The 26336-nt window shown below is 34.9% G+C and overlaps 1 protein-coding gene across 4 annotated transcripts in view; it reads right to left on the bottom strand.

Annotated features, from left to right (window-relative positions):
* GRID2 (glutamate ionotropic receptor delta type subunit 2) overlaps positions 1–26336 on the bottom strand; it is a 1428484-nt gene that overhangs the window by 560869 nt on the left and 841279 nt on the right. For all 4 annotated transcript variants that reach the window (XM_032400835.1, XM_032400836.1, XM_032400834.1 and 1 more), the window contains exon 5: positions 5866–5919. In XM_032400835.1, coding sequence (XP_032256726.1) covers positions 5866–5919 — 54 coding nt within the window. The remainder of the gene's footprint in view (positions 1–5865; positions 5920–26336) is intronic.

The following is a 26336-nucleotide window of genomic DNA, read 5'->3' as shown; positions in this document are numbered from 1 at the left end:
CACGAATAGTATGCAGTCATAAAAAAGAATGGGATTGTGCTATCTGCAACAACATAGATGGACCTAGAGGGTATTATGCTAAGTGAAATATGTCGGACTGAGAAAGACCATATAATTTCATTCATATTTGGAAGATTCCAAATATGAGTGAAAAACAAACAAAACAAAACAAACACCAAATGAATAAACAAACAAAGGCAGTATCAAACCTATAGAGAACAAACTGATGGTTGCCAGAACGATGGGGGGTTGGGAAGATGGACAAAACGGGTGAAGGGGAGAGGAAGATGCAGATTTCTAGTTATGGAATGAATAAGTCAAGGGATTAAAAGGCACATCATAAGAAATATAGTCAATGATATTATACTAGTGTTGTATGATGACAAAAGATAGCTAAACTTGTGGTGAACATAATACTTGTTGAATCACTATATCACACACCTGAAACTAATGCAATATTGTACATCAACTAAGTTTAAATAAATAAATAAATAAATAAATAGGTTGTATAGGAATATCCTGAATTCACCTTCACACTTGGACACACTGAATCAACAGCTGCATATGGAATAATCTCTTCTGAAAAAGTACTGGAAATCAGCTGAGCAGTTCCTCCACAACAAAAAATTAAAGAGCCACATCAAGATGGGTAGGAGAGGCAGAGACATGGTCTTATCAAAAAGCCCACCCCCAGCATGATGACACACAGTTGAGAGGGATTTCACAAATACAGCTTCTCCCTGAGAAGCAAGGGGTGTATGCCCCACCTTTGGCATCCCAAACCTTAGGACCTACAGTGGAGAGATAAGCCCTCAAAGTTTCTGGCTTTGAAAACTAATGGGACTTACATCTAGGAGACCCAAAGAGCTGTAGGGAACCGAGGTTCCATTTTTAAAGGGCTTACACACAGACTCATTCACCTCAGGACCCAGTGCAAAAGCAGCAGTTCGAAACCCACCTAGAGCATATATGAAAGAAATTCATTTGCTAATCTTAATGCATCTGCCAGAGGGGCAGGGACCTGTTGGCCTCTCTCTGGGGATGAAGGTGCTGGTGGGCATCATTTTTGCACTGTCACTCTACCTTGCTTGTAGGTGTGCCCCAGCCCTGCACTCTCCTGTGGTCCCGCTAAAGCCAGCAGGCACGCCGTAGCCTCACACTATCCCGTGGCCCTGTTAAAACCAGCAAACACACATAGTCCACACACAAGACACCCCTTGAGCAGTTGGCTCAGGGGTCCAGGGGGGCTTGCATTTCTGGGCCCCATGGGATTGAAATAATCAGAGAGACAGTTCTTGGCAGGCTACCATCCCCAGGCCATAGCACAGAAAGCAGACTGAAACATCTACATCTTCCTCGGAAGAACACCTATTTTACTTGTCCTGGAATTTCAGCCAGAGGGGCAGGCTTCAGGACTGCCACATATCCAGAGGCTACACAGGCCAGAGGTTGCCATCCTTGTGCTCTCCCTTGCCTCACTACAGCTTGCCAGTACCTTCAAGAAAGGAGTTTATACACTTGTCTGGAACCCCAATTTTTACAAGTCAGCAAGGGAACACCTTTACATGGACTTGTCTGGAGGCCAACAGGGTTTACAATATATATTTGCATCCTTTAAAAATTGGTGCCTGAGCTTCCAATCAGCATGAAACTAGGTGTTAACTGGGATCCCTCCCTTTGGAACACTGGCAGGATTGGCACAATTTCAACAATTGGGACTGATCAAGAATAAATCACGTTTCTTAGGCAATCACAGAGGTTTCAGAGACAACCAAGAGCTAGGGCAGGGTTGAATGAAGGTTCATCTTCTACACAAAGCCACTCATTCAGGACTGGGAGAGAAAGCTATTTTTCCCAATACATAGTAACAAACATAGTCAAGCAAAATGAAGAAACAAAGGAATATGTTCCAAACAAAAGAATACCATAAAACCTCAGGAAAAAAACCTTAATGAAACAGAGATACTTAATTTACTTGATAAAGAGTTCAAAATAATGGTCGTAAAGATGCTCACCAAACTCAGAAGAAGATGAATAAAAATAGTGAGAACTTCAAAGAGAGATAGAAAATATAAGAAAATACCAACAGAAGTCATAGAGCTAAAGAATACAATAATTCAACCGAAGAATACACTAGAAAGGTTCAACAGCAGACTAGATGAAGCAGAAGAAAGGATCAGTTATCTTGAAGACAAGGCAGTAGAACTCAACCAGTCAGAGCAGCAAAAAGAAAACAAATCAAAAACCAAAGATAGCTTAAGGAACCTATAAAACAACATCAAACAGAACAAAATTTGCATCATGGAAGTCCCAAAAGGAGAACAGAGTGAGAAAGGGACGGAAAAATGTATTTGAAGAAATAATGGCTGAAAACTTCCCTAACCTGGGGAAGGAAATAGACATCCAGGTCCAGTTAGTCCAGAGAATTCCAAATAAGAGGAACCCAAAAACAGCCACATCAAGATACCTTATAATTAAATTTCAAAACTTAAAGATAAGAAGAGAATTGTAAAAGACAGAGAAAAAGAACTTGTGACATGTAAGGGAATGAACAAATGAAAATGGAACTGTAACACACCAAAATCTATGGGTTGCAGCAAAAACAGAAGGAGAAATTAAGAAAACAATCCCACTCAAAACTGTTTAAAAAGAATGAAATATCGAGAAACAAATTTAACCGAGGAAGTGAAAGAGTTTTATACTGCAAACTCTAAGACATGGACAACTAAATGAAAATATATTTCATGTTGATGGATTGGAAGAATTAATATTGTTAAAATGTCCATATTACCCAAGGGAATCTACAGAATCCTTGTAATCCCTATCAAAATTCCAATGGCATTTTCACATAAATGGAACAAACAATCCTAAGATTTGTATGGAAACACAAAGGATCCTGAATAGCCAAAGCAACCTTGAGAAAGAAGAATAAACCTGGAGGCATCATACTCTCTGATTTCAAACTATATTACAAAGCTATAGTAATCAAAATAGTATGGTACTGACATAAACACAGGCACATAGATCAATGGAACACAACATATAGCCCAGAAAGAAACCCATGTATTTATGTTCAGTCAATTAATTTAGAATAAAAGAGCCAAGAATATACAATAGGAAAGACAGTCCAGAATAGATGGTGTTGGGAAAACCGGACAGCTACACAAAAGAATGAAATTAGAATCTTAGACCATGCACAAGAATTAACTTCAAATGGATTAAAGATTTGAATGTAAGACCTGAAACCATAAAGCTCCTATAAGAAAACAAGGTGGAAAGCTTTTAGACATAAGTCTTGGTCACGACTTTTTGGATTTGACTCCAAAAGCTAGGGCAACAAAAGCAAAAAATAAACAAGTTAGGGCTACCTCAAACTAAAAACAAAACAAACAAAACTTCTGTACAGTGATGGAAACCATCAACAAAATGAAAAAGTAACCTTTTGAATAGGAAGAGGTATTTGCAAATCATATATCTGATAAGGGGTTAATATCTAAAATATGTAAAGAGGGGTGCCTGGGTGGCTCAGTCAGTTAAGTTTCAGCCTCTTGCTTTCAGCTCAGATCGTGATCTCATGGGCCATGAGATGGAGCCCTATGTCAGTCTCTGCACTCAGTGAGGAGTCTGCTTGAAGATTCTCTCCCACTGCCCCTCTCCCCACTCAGCTCCTTCTCTCTCTTTAAAGTAAATAAGTGAATCTTAAAAAAAAAACAAAAAAAACAAAATATATAAAGAACTCATACATCTCAATAGCAAAAAACCAGTCTAAAAATGGGCAGAGGATCTGAATAAACATTTTCCCACAGCAGACATACAGATGGCCAGCAAGCACACAAAAAGATGCTCAATATCACTAATAATCAGTGCAACGCAAATCAAAATCACAATGAGAGATCACCTCACACCTGGTAGAATGGATATTACCAAAAAGATAAGAAATAATAAGTGTTGGAGAGGATGTGGAGAAAAGGGAAACTTTGTGCAGTGCTGGTAGGAATGCATATTGGTACAGCCTCTATGGAAAACCATATGGTGTCTCCTCAAAAAATTAAAAAAAAAATACATATGATCCAGCAATTCCATTTTTGGGTATTTATTCAAAGAAAATAAGAACACTAGTTCAAAAAGGTCTAAGAACCCCCATTTTGTTGCAGCATTATGTACAGTAGCCAAAATATAGACGCAACCTAAGTATCCATCAGTTAATAAATGGACACACACACACACACATGCACACATACGCACAGAATGGAATACTACTCAGCTTTAAAAGGGAATGAAATCTTGCCATTCACAACAACATGAATAAACCGTAAGGGTATTACACTAAGTGAAATAAGTTGGACAGAGAAAGACAAATGCGTTACGATTTCACTTACATGTGGAATCTTAAAAACAAAAGAAATGAACAAACAAAACCAAGCAAAACTAATAGATGCAGAGAATATATTGGTGGGTGCCAGAGGGGAGGAGGATTAGGATGGGGGAAATGGGTGAAAGGGATTAAGAAATACAAACTTATAGTTATAAAATAAATCATGGGGATGTAATGCACAGCATGGTGACTATAGTCAGTAATATCATATTGCATATTTGAAAGCTGCTAAGAGAGTGTATCTTAAAAGTTCTCTTCACAAGAAAAAAAGACTGTAACTTTGTATGGCTACATATGGTACCTAATTGTGGTGATCACTTTTAAGTGTGTGTGTATATATATATATATACATATAATCTTTGTGTTACACACCTAAAACTAATATGACATAATATGTTAATTATTGCTAAAAAAAAGAATGATGCTAAAATTCTATCAATGTGTAGAAGACATAACTTGAAACTTTGAATCATTTTTATTTTTCTGTGTAAAATCATTTACCCTCTATGAACGTCATTCCCTCAATGCTTCATAGAATAATGTTTACTATTCAACACATTAACATGTAAGAAACTGATCTGTGAACTTTAGTGTAATATAATCATTATTGTAGTACCATTTATTGAGTGTCATTTGTCAGCATATGTTAAGAGTATTAGGTAATATCTCACTTAATTTTTATAACGAGCTTATAAAGTAAATATTATACTTACTGTACAAATGACACAGGGTGATTACATTATATATCCATAGTAACACAGCTAACAGATAAATAATACATTCTTTTTATTCCTAAGTAATAGATATGATAAGAATGCTAGGTCTTGTTGAGGACAAATTCATGTGATCTCATTATTTGTCCATGACTGATCTGCTCATTGTCCTTTCCAATTCCGACTGGCAGGTGCCAATGGAACGATCTATCTCACAGAGTTCTCATGTTGTAATATATTTTTAATCTTATGTATTGTCTTTACAAAAATCAATAAACTTTCATAAAGCATTTGACAACTTGATGGATTTTAAAATAGTTGTATTTCATCATGAAAAGAAAAAAGTATCTATTCTTCTTTATTCATATTCATATGCTGAACTATTTAATCCTCATGTAAGGAGGGTGGATATGAAAGTTCTAGAAACAACATTAAAATATAAATGGAACACAAGGACTCCACTGGGAGGAATTCACTTTGCTTACAAAGAAGAACTGTACTTTGTATAAAGATGATTTCCCGAAGCAGTCAGTGTATGCCAACGGAAAAGACTAAAAGATACTCAGTGGGAAGACGGTCTCCATTTATTTTGTTCATACAAAGCCATTTATAATTTTTTAAAACTCCTTATTCCATTTTTAGTTAGCATCCAGTCAGGAAGCTAAAAGTTTACTTTGTGTTCTATTTCCTCTTAGGATTCCAAGGCCATAGGAAATGCTGTGACTAACTATATGAAAACAGGACCCAGAGTTGACAATAAGGTTTAGTTGGTGTTACCTCATTTATAATGATCCAGTGACAGTCAAAAGCAACCAAATTAGTCTCCACAACCTAGAACAGAAAACAAACCAGCTATCAGTCAGCATTAATAGTGAAAACCAAACCAAACCAAATGAATATACTTGCAAATGGCAAAAAAACCTCATATCACGTTAGAAAGATCTTTGTTATTAAATAAAAGATGGAAAACTGTTAGCTGAACATCATAGAAGCATTTGTGTTCGACGTGTAGATGCACTGTAGACTTGCTAATTAAGTTTGAAAATAAAATTCATCACAAGCCTAGAAAAACAGGTTTCAACTAAAAAAATAAATAATACCACATAGCGATTTAACTGGGAGTGTAGTTCAAATCACATTTCCTATTCCAAATAAACTTTGATGGCTTTCTATTATCTAAGTACATATCCCTCCACAATCTGGCTCTAACTTAACATTCTTATCTTCTGCTATTTCTCTGTGTATATGCTTGCTATTTTCTTAGAGTAAACTGCTCAGTGTTCTGAAACGCTTTGTGCTGTGTTCTCCAAGGAGATTCAATTGTAAAATCATTTGAATGTAAAAACTAAAAGCAATAAACATTATATTAGCATTAAGTTATGGGTGAGTAACTTCAGTAGCTTTTAGCTTGCTAATTACATAAACACAAACAATTTATGCAAAAGGAAAAGCAAACAATATATAGGGGGCAATCTTGACTGACTAACTTTGAATAAATTGATTCTAAATGAACATATCCCTCTTGGGCTAAAAAAGTAAGCTGGGGCACACATACGTGTGTGTGTGGAATGTGTGTGTGTGTGTGTGTGTGTGTGTGTGTGTAGTAAAGGTAGCTTCTGTGATTCTTATGATTCACGCCATGGGGCATACAGTCATATATTAGGTGAGACTGTTTTGTAAAAGATTATTCTCATATTTTCAGCAATAATGCCCAAAGATTGGGTTTTAAATGATGATGCTTTCTAATAACTATTAAGGAGTTGTTATAATATGGTGATTGTGTTTTGCTGGTTATTCTTCCTCCAACTGATAAATGACTGTTGAAAGATGCACTGAATCATGAGAAATACAATTGGAAATATATTTCTTGTGTGATTCAGTGTTTTCTGAAAGGATATAGTTACTTTCAGAATCTTTGTTTTTTCTTTTAATTTTGGTATAAATTTTGTACTATCAATAGGTATCACATCGGTCCCTATGAATTTACTGAAGTGTATGGATAACACATTATCATAGAAGTGAAGAAATGTTATATCATTATTATCATTTTTTGAAATACATAGATTTTCAATTTATATGTGAAACAATGTAGAAAATATGACTCTGGCAGTTTTCAGTTTTAGAAATCACTTTATAACATTAATGACAGCACTTATTTCTAATTTTATGATTATATTTCTTCAATCATCTTAGACAAATCATCACTAATTTATTAGCAATAAAAAGTACTGGAAAATAGGCAGGAACTCCATAAGAATTTAAAGAAATGCAAACCAGAGATTCTGATATAAGGAAAGTAGTTCTCCAGATAAAATAGAGAGAAATATGTTTTTTATAAAAGCCCATGACTAAAAAAAGCATGACAGAAATACGTATAAAAAATACGTATAAAAAATAAGGAAACAGCAAGAATACCAAGAGAAATGAAAGCCAAAATATAGATTGAAAGAACTACTGAAGCAATATCAGCCATAGAGTGAGGGGATGACTCAGTTTAGCTTAAATTGTCTTCATTTTGATAATCTGTACCATTTGGACAGATTAAGCAACATTCAGGCTCTAAGAACTCTTCATTAACCCGTGGACTTTTTAAGTGAAAAGTTGTCTTGTACAACAGCACTTAAGAAAGAGGTAGAAGGTAAAGGCTACAACGGTAACTTACTGATAATTTGTCTAGACCATTAGTCTTATTTATCTTTCACACTCTGACCTGAAATAAACTTTCAGGCAAAAGCATGAAACAGTATAGAAGTACAGGCTCAGTCTTGTGTTTCAGTAGAGGAGAAAGGCATATATCTCACCTCAGGCCATGATTCTAATAACTCTACCACCCTCCCTTGCTTAGGGTCAGCAGGGAGATTATCTTCTTCACTCCTGTCTTTAATTTCACTCATGAGTATCAACACATTTCATAGTATAAATTTGAAACAAGGAAAAAGATTATTAGCATATTACTGCAGATAAGGGAATAAATCATTTACTACAATAGCTTGAGTTCTTGGAACAGACCCTATTCCTCTCCTACTACCTGATGTGATATTGTACTAATCCAGAAATAAACCTCTTGACACATTACATTTTGGGTCTACTTGTTAGAGTAATTTAGCCTATTTTAATCTAATGTAATGCATTTTTATTAATCTTAGCTATGTACCTTTTTCTAACCTTAATAAATTTTAATAAACAGCTCATTAGAGTAATTTTAAATCCTGTGATTTTATAAAGGCATGGTTTCAAAACCATGCAATATTTGTTGGCCTTTTCACAAATGTTGAATATTCAGGACTTTTTCATGAGCCCAGTATTCTTTGGGGAAAGAAGACAAATTATACCAGAAAGGTACTTAAGAAGGAAAAGGTAGATATGTCTGTCCTTTAATTACATACCAAAATATGTATACACAACTCAAATCCATGTATTAAGGCAGCGCCCTGTTATAAAGAAACTTTGAAACTTTTTTATTGCTATGTTGTACACAAAATGTTAATGCTTCCATTCATCATCTGAGGAGGAATATACTTTCCTTAGGTTTATGTTAACATCTTTATGCATAAACAATGATCTGGCATGAGTTCTCTGATTTTTTAATAATTGAATGTTACTAAAAGTAAGTGATGTGAAAAAGCCACCAGTTAAAAAGGGAACTGACAACTATAAATGGAAGGGAGCATTTAGTAAGGGGCAAAAAAAGATGACAGGCAGTTCAATAGCCTAGACTTTGGAAATCTGGTAAGCTTTGAGTTCTTTCACTTAAATGACTAGAATAGGTATATTGTACAGATAAAATAAAATATACTACTATACCTATACTAGTATATAGTATGTGTGTTTGTATATATATATGTATCTCCTTCAGAATAGTAAAATTACCTCAGATTAAAAAAAAAAAAGATGGAAAGGAGTGATAAAGTGGTTTATGCTTTCCACACATTATCACATTGAGCTAACATATAATGAACATTCTAAGGAGAGACGTATTTAAATAAAAAGAAATTCGCAGCGATTTGTGTGGATAACAAAAGCCAACTAGATATTGTAAAGCCAAATCAAATCATCTGATAATTTTTCTATTTTTTAGTAATATTAATCCCTTTTCACCTGATATACCCCAGTCTCAGTAACGCTGTATCGGACTAGTGGCATTGTTAATTAGAAGGACTGAACTACTTCTGGATAAAAGATTAAGAAGTGACTATAAGATATCCTAGAATTTTTTAAACCTTTATATTTATTTCCACAGTTACATTAGAACTCAAAGAGGGAAAATTGTTTCCTTTCCCCTTCTTCCTTACCTAAGTATCTCATCTCCTCTTTCAGCAGTAAACATATTTGAAGCCAATGAAAGGGATTAAGCAATTGATTGATTTTTTTCCTTTTTTTCACTGGGAACCTATTTTATATCTGAGCACATCATTGCTATAGTTGTGTGTTCTCATTCTGTGGATTCTTATAAATGTCTAGCAAGTTAGTAAACACTAATTGTATATTTTAGTCCAAAATTTCAAGAAATTTTAGACTGCTATGAAATATTGAAGATCCTAAAATTAATAAAAATTTTATTACCATAACGATAAGAAACACTCCTCAAAAGATTATATTATGCCAGAGCTATTAAGTCAGCATTATGCTTGGGCAAGTCAGCAGGAAAAAACTATCCAATGGAGACTCCTGTATGTTTGGTTATCAAAATAACAGAAAGGAAATATGGATTTTCCTTCATAATCTGCTCCTCCTCTCCTTCTTAACCCATGCTTCTCTCTTATCACTAGACATGTGTATATTAATCGTGTAAAGGAGCATGGTGCATGTTCATATAGACTTGCTTCGACACTGATACAAAGTAACATAGTTATAACAAATGAGACTACCCCGCCTCCCAAGAAGCTGAGCTTATTTTAAGGGAATTGAGCAGAAAAGGGGGAAAAAAATCAAGCCCTGTCAGGAAGACAAGCCGATGAGTAAGGACAGACCATCTGTCACTGGCAGGAACTTTAGAACTTCTGAATCTTTAGAAAAGCCTGACAATTCATCACCATGTCTTCCATCATTTGTCCTCAAATCTTTAGATGTGCTAAATATAAGACAATTGGAAGCAAAGAAATTGCCAGAGCGTGTATCTCACTGGTAATAAATGTGGAACAGTTCCTACAAGCACAGAGGACAATTTAATTGACTAAACAATAACAGCAACATGCTGTTTTTCACTCAACCTTGTGGCTTAACTAAATTAAACTTGTTCCCTTTGCAGGATGTACTAAATATTACATGCTTATGCAGAGGGTTCCAGTGCTCCGTGGACCTGCAGCAGCAAGGATTTCAGGTGTTTACTTCCTACTCCTATCTATTCCAAATCACCAGGTGGAAACATGCCTGGGGAAGGACCCCAACGGTTATGCTGGAATAAGTGGCCAGAGAAATATTAAAGAGCTACTCCCCTCCTGGCTCCTATGTATACCAAGTCTATAGCTTATATCAGTATTTCTAGAACTATATTCTGTGGGACACTACTTCCACGAAAATTCATAAGCATTCTATAGCAAGTAGATTTAGAAATGCTAGGTTAACCAAATTAATAGATGTCATTACTGCATCACTCCTCAAAGCTTTGAGCAGGTTAATATCAATATTGAAATTAATTAACATAAAATTCGTATTAATATGAATAATATTTGGGGACATATGGCTTCAGACCTATGAGCGTGAGCTCTAAAGTAAATGAGTCAATGTCTCCATTCTCTTACGGTGTGACTTTGAGCAAATTACCAACCCTATAAGCCTCAGTTTCCTCATTTATAACTAGGATTAACACTTGTGCCTACATAATAAAATCATTGTGAAGCTCAAATGCAACAATGACAAACTCTCAATAAACACCAACTCTTCCATTTTAATTAATATGTTTTATGGAATTCCAGGAGATATTTGGAATTGGCATATTCCAAATTGATCTGACCGTGGGGAAACCAATTTTCCCCACTATAAATCCAATGGGATTAGTACTTTTGGGGAAATGTAGTCTAGAATCAATGTCAATTTAGCCATACATTCCTAAAAGTTCTAAAGTTTTATTGAAGCACCACAAGGAATTTTCTAATTTTAAAGTCATGTTCTTAAAATAATCCTACAGAGAGATTATGTGACTAACAGAGGACATTTTCCATAAAACAATTAGAAATACAGGAACAAAAGTTGAAATACCATATTTTATGTATAATTCAAATGCATATGTAATAGTTTTGGCCAAATAGTGATACTTGTTCTTTTCTTCTCTTAACCCTTTTTTCCCCTTTCTAATTAAAAAAAAAGAAACTAAACCGAAACAAACCATTATACTCTCCTCCAATAAAGTATAAAAAGGGAATGTATTGTGTATAAAGTTTATAGCATATAGTAGATTCTTAGGAGATCAATGGATTTACAGTCCAAACCCCACATCCAGTGTCCTGAGTATCATATATGACGAAACTGCACTACCACAAAGTTCTGCTAAAAGAAATTCAATTAAATACTCTAATGCTTCAAAACATGAAGTGAAAATACAAAACTCCAGTCTCCTTAAGGTACAGTCAACCTGGAATTCATTTCCATTGCTTTTTTTTTTTTTTTTTAAGATGGGTTGTTTTTCATTTTTCTTTTCACTGGAACCGCCAAAACCATAGTACAGGGAGACACTGGAGTATTGTGTAGATTCCATTTTTAAATCCCAAATATATCCAGCAGATGGCATTGGTAAGCCCTCGAGCTCATACTGGGCAACACGGGGATATTCTGAAATGACTGCCTTGTTTGCATTTCTCCTTGAGCTCAGCATGGGTCCTCAACTCTCTTCTGTTCTTATCCAAACAGCTACTATCTGCCATCCCACTCTGTGCCTTTTGCTTTAGAATCTCTGCTCTGATCTTCCAGCTGGAAGACCACAAATACACTTTCATCCAAATCCTCTTGCCATTACTGCCAAAGTTATTTCATAAACGGATATGCTAGAATTATTGTTACTGCTGTGCAGTTGGGTCTTCCCACACCCCTGGGAGATGGAAATATGCCACCGCTGAGATTTGGCCAAAAGTATGCTACCTGCTATGCTTCTTAATGTGGAAAGATGGGAACCAACACACACACACACACACACACACACACACACAAGAACACACACACACACACACACACACATGAGAATCTGCATTAATCCTATGACATAGACCCACATTCCTGTGTCCTAAATTACTGACCTGAGATTGAACAACGGTTAAAAGTAAATTCACAATTTTAATACTTTGAACCGATGAGGATATAAATAAGGATTTGTCAATTATTTCTAGTGCAGGGGACCACTGTATAACTGTTTTAATTCTTTCTGAATTTTTGCTTGCATTGGGCTTCGTTTAGATGTTCTGCTGTGGTGATTAAAGAGTACTTATCCCAAGACAGTTAGGAGAAGTAGTGGTTGTTGAGAGACTATTAGTCCTTTGCCATGCCTCTTTCACTACATTCTAATACGTTAACGTTTGGCACAACAAGGGAATTACATTAAAATATTTTTTAAATTTTGTTTGTTTTTTAATAGCTAAATGATCCTTGACAGAGTAAATTAATTCCCAAGTACAACTGGCAAACAAAATAAATACAAGTTCTTACTTGGATTTTGATCTCGATTTAAAATGATGATTTGGGGGCACGTTGGCTCCTAATTGCTGGGATTTATGAAATAAGCCTTTCTTGTTATCTTGAAGCTAATAAAGGGGCAGAAAGCTTCTTATAGAGAAGTCTATTGATCACATCAAAATGCAACATACAGGCTTTTTACCACTGTGAACTTCCATGCCTTGCTTTGTTCTTTTTTTTTCCTCCTTGGTTCTTTTTGATCTCCTCTCTATCTTCTTCTCTCCTTGACAAAGTATTTCTCAAAACTCAGACTGAAATAAATGTCAAATCCTTTTCCAACCCTTACCTCCCTAACCCCAGGAAGTACTGTCCCCAAGCTCGCACTCATCTAGCCCTCTGAACAAACCTGTATCCAAACTTAATTAAATCGTGTTTTGTTATGTAACTGATTGAGAGAGCTGTGTTGTGTTTCATATTCCCCTTACTCCCTCTTCTTTAGCCCGACTGGCTTTCTTGCTGGTCCTCCAGGACAGTCCTGCTTTCACCCTTGCTTTGCTTCCTAAATCGCTCTTCACCAGGGGAGAGATGCACATAGCCACACAGCCCTGGGCATTTCATGTGGGACTTGGCAGAAATACCACTTCATCAGGCATGACTTCTGTAATCACCCACCCCTGCTCCCCCCATGCATTATCCCACATGAGGCAAACACACACACACACACACACACACACACACAATTTACTGACTCTGTGCACTAAGGATATAAACTTCACAATGCTAAGAATTTCATTTTGATCACTGGTCTATTCCCTTAGAAAAATCAGTGATATATAATAGGATTTCAGTAAAATTTGTTGCTAGGCACAAGGAAGATTTTCACTAAATGTTGTTTGTGGGAAAAAAGACAACTCTACAGCCCTAACTCACGTTTATGTATCTGTGGATATCCCTACCTCACCTAGGACTAAGCCATTTGATAAACTTGTATTGGTAGGAAGTCACTGGATGGGATTTAATTTAAAATAAATAAATAAATAATGAGAAAATGACTCAATTCACATTTTCTCGAATAAAGAGATCTTGATTATTTATGGGGTAATGAAGTATAGAATTATCATATTCAAAATTTCCAAAGTCAAAAACCTCAGAATTTGGAGGTTATGTGATATTAGAAAAAAACATAAAATTTGAATAACTGGGCTTGAGTTCAAGTGCCAGATCTTCTTATTGATATCCGGATATATTACTTAGAGTCTTACTTTCCTGATTATAGGAATAATGCTTTTTCCACAGGTAGTGAGGCTTAATAGATGACTGTATCTAAAGCACCCGGAACATTGTCAGTACTCAAAAATGCTAACCTCTTTCCTTTGTTAACTCTGTCTGCCTTCACTCAGGTTACTGCAGTACTTTTGAGACTACTCATAAATGACTGAGTACATTTATTCAATTCAGTAAATGTTTATTGAATGCTATTTACAGTATATCTATAATAATAAAAGCTAATATTTACTGAGTGCTTATCATGTGCCAGGCACGAAGTGCTTTTACGTATACAATAACTTATTTAATGTTCACTATATCCTGACGACGTAAGCACCACGTTCATGTCCACCTTACATGACAAGAAACTGAAGCAACTCACCCAAATCATTAAGCTGCGTGTGGAAGCCAGAATCAATAACTAGTAAACAACTTTCTTACATAATGTTTTCATAGCCTTCTTCATCCAAGTTTCAGAAACTATTATGCTTTTTTCAGAATTAAAATAATCACAGTTAAACTGAATACTGTATAACATTGTATGATACACACTGCTGTTTTATGTATTTAAACTCCACTGTATAACTTATTTTTATCTACTGTGCACCTTTGAAAAAGTATTAACTATAGAAAAATTTGAGAAATGCAGGCAATTTTACCCACCATTCTACTCCATGACCTTTGCCTTGAAGTGGTATAAGAAAATTAGTTTTTCTTTTAGTGAGTCTTAATTCCCATCTTCTTTTTAGAATGTAACTTGCTATACTGATTAACTGATCAACATTATATATAAGGTTATATATATATATATATATATATATATATATATATGCTGTTATTGCTTAATCAGAGAAACAGTTATCTGTTCCTGCTCTCTCTTCATAACAGAACTTTTGATTAACCCTACAGGATGAAGTGTCAAAAGCCTCTAGAAGAGAAAATGTACAATGAATCTTATTGTGGCAATAAGGCAATAAGGCATCTAATTTCTGCAGTTAGTCAGTTAATTAGTTTACTACTCTTCTTTGTGTTACTTGGCTGTATTCTGGGTTATCAATAGCCCATCACTGATGAAGCCAATATGGATGCTGATCATTACTCATTAAAAGACATTCCTAGTTCAATATTTCTCTTATCTTTGGGCTCTTCTCGTATTTCACAGGAACTCTGCTTTCTAGAATATCAAGAGTGGTGTACAATGCTGATGATTCTAGACTCAAAAGACTTTGCAGGGGGAAAAATGTATTCAAAAGGTCTTATTAGTTTTGATACACAAAGTACCCAGAAGAAAAATAAAGAAAAGCAAAATGTGAACTTCCACCTCCTGAACAACTTGCTTTGGTCATTCTCAGGATATTTAAGCTCCTTGGAGGTATGATCCTTGAACATTTTATAGAATCAAAACAAGACCGTCAAGCTTTCTGGGGTTTCTAAATTTCTTTCATAGTTCCTTTCATAAAAAGTATACCTTGTGGCCTACTATAAAAAATGTTTTCAATGGTGTTGGACTTGACAGCATGGACACTTTCCAGAATTTCAAGCAATTGACTCTCCCGTCTGTGCTATTTCACTATGGTGAAATATAAACCATCTTTTTCTTACCACTGACAAATCACCTTATGGTGTTAGAACTGTGTTTAGTAACAAAATGTCAGTTGAAACTGAGGCACCAACTGTTAACTGCTCAAACAAAATGTCATTTGTAGAACAGAATTACAGAGTTCGACAAAGGAACCTATGCTATGATCACAGAATGCAAGAATATTCAAAATCATCTGACACAGTTTAGAATTTTCATTGATCTTAAAACTCTCCATAAATTTTTTTAAATTTTTTTAAAAAAATTTTTGTTTACATGGATGCTTATCTGCCTTTCAGTATTTATAATTGCACAACTTCTACAAAATTACTAGTTACCCTGAATGCCATTTACATAGTTCCACCTTTCCTAGAAATGGATCACACAAATGGGTGATTTAGCATCACTGCAAATTCATGGCTTCCAACCCCTACTGGACACTTTATTCTAACTAGCAGTTGATTCTTCTACCTGTATACATAATCAGTTTTGCTCCTCCCCATTCCCCATGGCAGTGAAGAATTCAACCTTCAGCCAGCTCAACTAGCCCATTTCCCTAACAACTTCACAAGTAACTTTTCTCCTATTTAAACAAATAATGAATAAAGATCAACAGGTAGAAATGGTTTCAAGCCCTCAAGTTCCTGCCCCTCCAAAATCAGAAACAAAGCAAAAAAAAAAAAAATCCGAATAATAACAGCTAACATTTTGGGGGTGTGTATTACCTACGAGAAACAGTGGTAAACATTTTATGCCTTTCATCATTTCGGTCTTATATCAACCCTTTGAAGGTAGTTGCTATTATTTTTACCATTTTACAAATGAATAAACATTGTCTTAACTTCACTCCTCCCCTCTTTTGACAGTAAAACAGGAAGGGTTTCCTCCAAAGGAGACTAATCATTTCAGTAGAGCTCTGGGTCCCTTTCTTTCTTTCTTCTTAGGGAATCTGCAACAACAGTTATTTACATACTCTGTGCTTTCCACATCTCTCCACTTATACCACCTATGAGACAACAGATTTCCTTCCACCTAACACATGACCTCTCAAATGACTTTTACAGACAATCTTGTCAAATATCACCTATGATTGCTTTCTCCTTTTTTACTTCTTCCATTTACATAGTGATCATTCTGGCTTCTGTCTCCAACTCCCCCACTCCTCTTTATTTGTCTGGCCTCTAGGTATCTTTTAGGCATAATTATCCTCATCCTTTCTAAGAGGTCTTCGATGATCACTACACCCCTCCTACAATAAACTTGTCCTATAAATGTGGATATGAACCACCATCACTGAACATGTTTAATTACATTTTAATTTTTTTTATTTGATTGCATTCTCTACCATACTAAAAGCTTCTTGAGGTAAGGATGGTGTTTTATCTATTTTATATTCCCAACAACTAACTCTGGACCTGACTCATAATAGACATTAAATAAGTATTGTGAACTGGACGTAAACTATCGTGTTATAAGGTTACTTTGCCCCATAATGTAACTGTAGATGTTAGAAGGTTACTTTGCCCCCATCTCCCTGCCCAAGTGAAGTGAACTGCCCTGCAACTGAAGGGGAAAAGAGTTTCCAGCATATTGACCTATGCCACCTCAAGAGCTTCTCTCTCTTTTCTTCTCTGCCTGAGGACATTTTTCCAGCCACACACAAACATAACCTAGAAGTGAGGGTATGTTAGCATCTCTGGAGGTCAACTCTCGACCAACAGAGATGGGAAGAAGTGGATAAATGCTCCTGTCTCCCCACCCTCCAGTGGGGAGTGACTCTGAGGTATATTCCAAACACAGTTTCTCAGAAGGTTCCCCACAGGATTGAGCCCCATTTGCCCACATTTGTAACCCATTCCTGGTAACACATTCTTGATTGGCTTTTCTCTACTCTCTCTCATGTTTACCACTCCCTCGCTTGTGCATTTTGGGACCAACTCCCTAATAAATCATCTGCTCCCAAGTTCTTGTCTCAGGATCTGTACCAGTAACTCAAACTTAGCCTTCCTACATAAAACACACAATTTACTACACATGAATAGAGAATAGTTGCTATAGTTAAATGAAGAAATTCTTGAGAAGTGGAAAAATCTAGAGAAATTAAAATTATTCACAATCTGTCCATAGGAGTTGTCTTCCTATAATAGACTGCTGAGAACTCTCATAATCCTAAAAAGCTTTGATGTCACTGTGTACAGTGTATTCGGGAATTCTTCACATTCTTCACATTGATTCTCAATTTTTAGTGTGCATTAGAATCACCTGGAGGACGTCTTAAACACATTGCTGGGCCCATTCCAATAGTTTCTGATTTAGAAGTTCTGGCATGGAGTATGAGAATTTGCATTTCTAACAAGTTCCCAATTGGTGCCTGTGCTGCAGGTTTAGTGAATCATTTTGAGATCCACTGCTTTACAAAAAAGCCCTGGTCAGGGACTGAGTGTGATGACTTGACATTAATTCTATCTCCATTCAATTTTTTTGACAAAACTATTCAAGCTTTTTGAGCACCTGAAACATACTAGACACAGCGGTAGGATGGGAGTTGCTTCACCGAGCAAGGCAGACTTGGTCTTTGTTCTAAGTGAGCTTTCAGCCTAGCTCCAGTGGAGACTAATAGGAATCTGAAAAGTCTAACAGTGCTGCCAGTCTATAGGTGATATTCCTTCACAAACAACCAAGAACATGCACCTTTCCACACCTGGAAAGACGAAATCCTTCTTTCAGAAAGAATACAGTCATTTTAAGCTTATTGTTTAAAAATTGCTTCTAATTTGAAGCAAACTTCTTTACATACATTAAAGTGTTGCAATTTATGTCTCGATCATATCTGCACGAATCATACACAGATTATTTCAAATCACACATATTTTCTGTTTGGAGTGATGCATTATTATTTACAAGAATTGAATTTTTGGGATTAGTAACCATAAACATTATTTTGATTTTACTACCATTTTTGTTTGTTTTTCCATCTGCAAGTGATAAAGTCAGCCTTGAATGAAGGTTACCAATTATATCCTGAAATACATCATTGAATTTGCCTGTTCATTATTTCTTATATGCCATTCCAAGTTCAGCAGTAGGAATCAGTTCTGCTATGTTGTTAAATAAATTATGTGTTAAGGCTTGCTTTAACTAACTCCAGTCAGATAAAAAGAAAAGAAAAAATATATATATTCTAAAGATTACTATACGTTTTTCACTCTTCAGTCAGTTTTTCTTTTGAGAGTTGAATTTGTATTAGGAATTATAAAATGGGACTAAGGTGCATTTCTGTCACTAGAGTTGAGGCCATAAATGCTGTGTGGAACATTTGTGGTTCATAATTCAAATGGTGGCCTTGGAGATATGTGTCAGACCTTTCTTGGTCCATTATAAAGAGTTACATACTGATTTCGAATCTCCCATATGTTTCACAGTTTACTGAAGTACTTAGCACTGTTTCCCAGCATATGTTCATATTTAGCATAATTTCACAGTCTACTCAGGTCAGAATATGAAAGGAAGACAGCAAAGATGGATCTATTAGAAAATAACCCCTTGGACTCCCTCAGACCCAAAGACATGCACTAACAGCTGCAATTCTGAGGGCCACCTCTTTTCCTCCCTAGAGAAATTTGAAGACAGTCATAAATCAGGCTGGTTGACAAGCTTCAAAAGCCTTTCTTCCCAGATGACAGAAGTATGAGAAGGCTTTCTTTAAGAATATTCCAGTAGTACTTACTCCTGTGAAAATTAAAGACAGAGACGCAGTTGAAATAAATTTCGTTCTCTGATCTGATCACAGTCATTGAGATGGAGTGTTTTTTCTCTGGCTGCTTTGTTTTGTTTCTTTTCTCTTGCAGATTTATTGGTATGACATAGACTTCCTGGTATAACACTGTACTAGTGCACCCCACTACAAAGTCATTACTGTCTCATGGAGTAAGGGCATGCAGAGTGTAGTTCAGTATGCCCGTTCTTACAGACACATTTCATTTTGACTTGCGGTATGATTCACAGTGAGGTTAGCTCAGCATAGTTTTCATATCAATAGAAAATTCCTTTCTTTAGATCTACTCATCCCTTGTCTTTTAGGTACAAAACTGAGAGAATCAAAAAGACACATTGACTTGCATCTTACCTTGTATGTTCTAAACAATTTACTGGAGTGTTTATCATTCAAGTTTCTAATTTAATAATTTCAAAGATAATGTATTTATTAGAGAAGGCCATTTTCATTCCTAAAGATAAACTTTTGACCTATAATAAGATTATTTTAGTTTTTAAGTTCTTTAAGTGAATTGTGAAATTATTTTCAAACGGCTCTTTTTCAGTGGTTGGTTGTCTCATTTTGTTAAAAAAAATGCTAATAAGGTTATGAATTCAACTCCTGTGTTAAGTAAATTACTCTTCCTTTCTTCCAAAATTATGGTTTTATCCATAAGATACTAGTCTCAACAAAAAGAACTGAATATTATCCCATCATCATTGAGTCTTTGTTTCTTTTTTGTTTTTTTCTTAAGTAGGCTCCACGCTGGCTTGTGGCTTGAACTCATGTGGCTTGAACTCATGACACTGAGGTCAAGACCTGATTTGAGATCAAGAGTCCGATGCTTAACCCACTGAACCACCCAGGCACCCCCACCATTGAGTTTTCAAATGCAGACTGTAAAGAGCAGAAATTTGATGTTACAGAGAGATATTGCAAAAGTAGGAAAAGAATACTGAATGGTCATATGGAAATGGATGGAAGACATTCTGAGTATAATGAACAATTTCTGGATGGCACTTTGCAGAACATAGTGGAGAGATAAATGTTTTTTGAAATATTATTGATAAACAAAATATACTTAAATGAATTTTGAATAAATGGAAAGCAGAGATTGATATTTTTATGCAAATAGTTTCATATATTTTGACGCAAAGAATTGATGTACCAGAGTAGATCGGGTTTAGACAACCATTTGGGACACACAGAAGATAGCCAAATCTGGATGTGACAAAAAGAAAAATCTAAATAATGCTTTTACAGTTATTTTTAAAATAATATCTAGTGATGAGAGACCAAAGATTTATAATAATTGCTGTGTGTAATTTATGATTTGTAAAAACATTTCTAATTCTATTTAAATACTTAAATTATTAAGTATTTAACATATATATATATAATATAACTCCTTAAACTATTCAAGTTTACAATGTAATACAAAAGATAGATGTAAATTAAAAATTACATATCATTTAAAAATCATCACATGGGCTCAGTTATATTAGATAAATTAATGTTTCTAATTATAAAGACCACAGTAAAAGAATCTCTCTCATCATTCTAGAGTACGTATACTGGTTCAGAGGAACAGAGCTTGCTATCGCAACTAAGATTCTGGTGCAGAGAGTGGAAAGAAGCAGATAAGCAGTATTTCTTATCAACCGATTCTTTAACAGGGTTTAATTCTCTCTAGGTCTGTTTTTGTCACAGAATAATGCCACTAAATTATTATAAAGGCTCTGTTCAGTTGAAAGATTTATTCTTAAAAAAATAATAAAAAAGTTTGACTTAAAAATAAAGTATGTACTCTTTTCTCTTTCTAATTTTCTGAAATTTTATCTAGCATATATGTATGTGTGTGTGTATATATTATATATAATTAAAAACACAGTTAACTAACTTTATTTGAAATTTTTGATACTTGTAGGTATACCATATCATTCTCAGAGCTAATACAATCTCACTAAGATTAGTTTCCTGATATTCTTCAATTTATTTGCAATTTTTCCGATGTGCTTAATAAAAATCACTTAATAAAAGCCATTAATTTGCAAAAAGTTCTGAATCATATTATATATGTATTTTAAAATTGTACTTAAACTTACTTTGTGATAAGAGGTCTCTGCAAATTCAAAGGAAATAATTAAGTCAAGTCTCAAAATATCCAATGAGAATTGTGATTAAAACAATAACAGAAAGAGAAAAAAAGAGGCCAAAGGATGATCTAACTTTATAGTTAGGAAAGTATGTCATTCCTCTAAATAATGAATTTTTTCTCTGTTCTAATTTTATTTGTAAAAGTTCACACTACTAGGACAATCCATCTCTTTAGCTTTGAATATGACTTTAAGAAAGCTAAAATAAAGCATTTCCAATTAAAAAAAATGTTCTTGAGAGCCAAGTAAAGGCCATTTTTAGGGTTGAGAGTTGGATATTATTTGAAACCTGGAACATCCCAAATATTTGTTGTTTGAAATTCAAATTACAATTGAAATTATCAGGTCATTCATCAAAATGTCAAGGGCCATCCAATATGCCAAATTTCTGAATGGAGTTGAGGAGACAATAAATCTTGAATAAAGAATAAGTGTCTCCTTGAAAGCTGAATTAAATCCTCTTTATTAAGTCAGTGACTATTCCAATTTATAGAAATCAATAGTGGCTTTTGAGTTTAATAAACTATAGGGGTCTATATTAAATTCTAAAAATATCAAGGATATAAACAAAAAGTCCTTGTAAAGACACTAGAGTTTGTTGTTGTTTTAATAAAATTAAAACAAAAATGCTAGACTATTTCCTTTCTTAAGACATTTTAGTTGGGGAGCAAAGTATGACATTAAAAAAAGAATGAAAGCACTGAACTCCTTAAACTATTCAAGTTTACAATATAATACAAAAGATAGATGGAAAAGTCAATTAGACAAGTTTGAAATTTAATTATTGTAACTATGCTCATCCAAAGAGGGGAACAAAATCAACACTAAGACTGGTGTCATTCTCAAGAGTTCAAGGTGAAAAACATATCACTACATGAGGAGACAAGAAAAGTGCTCTGTTGCAGGGTTTCTATTCTATTAATCCTTTTAAAAAGCTACTGCTCTTCAGCAGCCAATAATGGAGATATTTACATAGGATTTAAAGATTGTCAATGAATGGTGATATTGAAAAATTCCAAATAAGAAGTTTCAAATCTAAACATGCTGGTAATGCTCTGTATGCCAGCTATATATTTTACTTTTTGTAACTAAACTGGAAAAAAAAATTTGAAGAAGAAGCAACAAGATCTTAGTCTAAGATTTTTCTTTAAGATATATATACGCACACAAATGTATGATACATATATATCTTAAAGAAAAAAATACATATATATGGCCGGTGGATATACGTGTGGTTTGGTGAGGTACTGAACAAAAAAGTAAGGTGTATTTGGTGGAAGTACATATATTTAATAAATAGAGCCTCTCTGGAGCCAGAGAAAAATGTTTACATGACCATATTAATGATAATACCAAATAAGGATTTAATTATAAATGTGTAAAAACTATTTAGGGAGGGAAGGGTAACTTTGTGTGAGATAACTGTATGTAAGCCAAATACTTATCTTTTTTATTAGCCCATCAATAGATAATATCAATATCTGAAAAATCAGGAAAAGTCGTGTAAAAAGGTTATTTAAAAATATTTGGAAAACGGAAGTAGCTAAAACAAACAAAAGTTAAGGGTTGTCTCCACAGAGTAGGAAGAAAGAGTAGGAAGGACTGGGAAAGCAACTCCTGTTTTTCATTATTAGTTTTATAAGTACCTTGAAAAAGTGTTTATTGAGCACATGTAAAATTTTGATAAAAATAAAATATATTTTTAAAAAGTGGGCACATATTCTTTGACCACACTATTATAAAAGGGAACTGATTTTTAAAATGATCCATATGAAAATTATCTAAGCAAAGTATTTTCTAATTAATTTTTGTTAAAACATGCTCAAAAATCACAGTAAAGTGTAATTAATATCTACAGTGTTAAAGCCTGTTATCTTTTCAAAGTACCACACTTCATGTTTACATTACAAATCTTAAATATATCCCTCATATTATAAAAATAAAGCATTATCAGTTCCTCTGTTGCTGACCTTGCCATGTCTCCGTAGATTAAAAAAATCGATTTGAGTGACCGTAGTCAATTAAAACTGTGATATCTTATAGAGAATGTTTATTATTTTCTTGTTGCTTTTATTATCTACTTTGGGAACAATGACATTCCCCATAGTAGATCAAAGATCTTCAGGGAATGACTATTCTATCATAGGAGATCCTTTTGAAATTCACAGCAACCAAATGACAAAAATATTTCTTACCACAGAGAGGGCTTTAACAAGAAAGCAAAACAAAGGCACTTTTGAAATTTCCCCTTGAAATCTCCTTCTACCTCTATATGGGGACTTTGATTCAAAATAAATACAGAGCCATACGAAAATCCACTGAAGTTAAATAGGATAGACCAATCAAATGTACCTTTTCTTTAGAAATGCTTTATTTACCCTATTATCTATTAATATTTCTTTAATACTAAGTTGAACGAAACCGGGCTACTCAAGGTAAAATTGTGTTTTTTTCTGACACATTGCAGTATCTGCAAACAAGTACCTGGGAGATTTGATATTCCTAAGAATTTGTTCAACTCTAGGGACTTAAGAGATTTTATGAAAATTTGCCTGTGAGGTTTTCTTTGAGAGAAAATAAGGCTAAAGTGATTGAATCCTGCTGACTGCAGAAGAGAGGAACAGAATTATCACTTATATAAGGAAAGATAATGCATACCCAAAGTTGAAGCCAAAAGAAGTAGGGACTTCAAACGCTTGGCTGAATGTACAAGGACACAGCCAGTAAATGTACCACTTAAGGGAAGCTAAGTGGTACTGTTCACCACCATCCCTTAATTGTTAAAGTGTTTGCCTTCATGAATAGCCAGAGCCGAGTAGAGCCATTCCCAATCATTTATTGGGCACCTCAAATGTGCTGGGCTGATTTCATCACTCTACCAGAACTTGCCTTTTTCATTCCTGACTAAACGTTTCTGTTTAATAGTGTCTCTTATCTGGAATATTTTTAAGCCTTTTTTCTCCTCCCCAAGCCATGACCCCTTTTTCTTTCAATAAATGTCTGTGTTGAACTTGTACTGCAAAGTCTTTCCCTCCCAATCCACAGTTGCTGTTCCTTAAAAAATCTTCCCAGGTGAGTAATGTGCACCATCCATGTAGGCACTTATTATATACATCTAGGAATTTCTGTTTATGTTTTATAGGAGAAGTGGTAGAGTGGTAGAGTGGAAACTCCCTGGACTTAAGAAAGTTTTGATTTTTTAAGTCACCCTATCACCTCTATCACCTCCTTATTTGATGAATTTGAACAAATTCTCAGCATCTCTGAGGCTAATGTCTCCATATTTATAAATTGGGAATAATGCCAACTTCCCTGAGTGGTTACATGGATTAACTGATACGATTTAAGTCTCCTGCCCTGCTCAGTGCCTGGTGCATGACAGTATGAGACAAATGTTTGGTCCCTTTGGTCCCTTTCCTTTCAATACCTGGCCTAGATTATAAAATCCTGGAGGACAGAGAATTGCCTTACTTTGTATCCTGTTCAGTGTCTGGCAGTAATTAAGTACCTTGCAGACACTTACTAAGTACTCGTTTGAATGAATGCATCAGCTGGGTGCCCTGAGGAATCCCTAATGGGCTCTCTATTGAGTGCTCTCAGCAACTACAGGGACTCTTTAGATGTCTTAGAACAAATCCATCACAAGGGAAACACCTATTGACTGAGGGTCAGTACTATCATTTTTCAGTTTTGAGGAAAACATGTTTATGTCTTTAAAAGGGGGCAATAAAATCATTATTTTGACCTCACGGTACATTGTTCGGTATTATGTTCAATTTATAAACTTGACAGACACAGATCAAAGGGAAAAACAAAACCGTAACCAAAATGTGCAAACGTTTTGCAACGTCAGAGATTCTCCTTTATTAATAATCCCCAAATGGAGCACCTCATTACCCACTTTCCTTATTGGTAAATTGGAAATCTGTGGAAATTGAGATATTATGAATATATACAGCTATACAAGGCAACTAACTTTTAGAAATTCATGGTTCTTTACACAAGGCACCCAATTTACCTTATTTTCCTCGTTTCTCATTTCGGTAGAATTCTGCTCAGTTGAAATGAGTAATTCACAGGGCTAGTGTGGTGGGGCTCAAACTTGAGCACTCAAACTTGGTGCTCAAACATCAGAATCTGCGGGGGGGGAGGGGTAGTGTAGGGCTCCACCCCCTAAGTTTCTGATTCAGTACAGCTGAGGTGGGGCCCAAGAATTCGCAATTCTACCACTTTTCCAGCTGAGGCTGAAACTACTGATGGAGGGACCACACTGAGAATCTCCACAATAAAAAATAAAGATGAAACCAACCCTCTTGTTTAGAGGGCGTTAGAGTTTTTATTACGTTCTGGCAATAATTCCAAAGTGCAAAACTGTTTTTAAGGACAGTGATGTCTAGGAGGAGAAAGTTGGAGTTTCTGATAATTCAAATACCTACAGATCCAGACTTGAGTTACCATCTCCTCAGAATAGTCAGACTTAAAGTAAACTTGAAAAATACTCCTTCAGGCATATTTTAAACAGTTTTGACTTCCGATAATGTAGCATTAGTTTCAAACTCCTGTCTCTTTCCACATAAGTGGAGTACAGAGAAAGGGAATTTTAAAGTTAATAGTTACCTAGATGACTATTTTTAATGCCCTCTTCTAACTTGATCAGTTATACATTTGAATTGATAATGCAGTCTATTTTAAGGATAATAGAATATAGTTTTCCTAAGTAAGAATCTTTTCACACATAAAAATCACACATTTAGAGTTTTAAATCAGCATTTTTTTAAGTTCATGGTATGTGCTACCGAGGCACAACATCATTAGATATTTTCAGAAAAAAAGCTGTTAAAGAGATTTACACAGCAAGTTCAATGTAAAAAAAATAGATTTTGACAATTTA

This window comes from Phoca vitulina, unplaced genomic scaffold, assembly GCF_004348235.1.
Source record: "Phoca vitulina isolate PV1807 unplaced genomic scaffold, GSC_HSeal_1.0 scaffold3, whole genome shotgun sequence".
NCBI classification, from domain to species: domain Eukaryota; kingdom Metazoa; phylum Chordata; class Mammalia; order Carnivora; family Phocidae; genus Phoca; species Phoca vitulina.
This window is presented reverse-complemented; position numbering and strand designations above follow the sequence as displayed.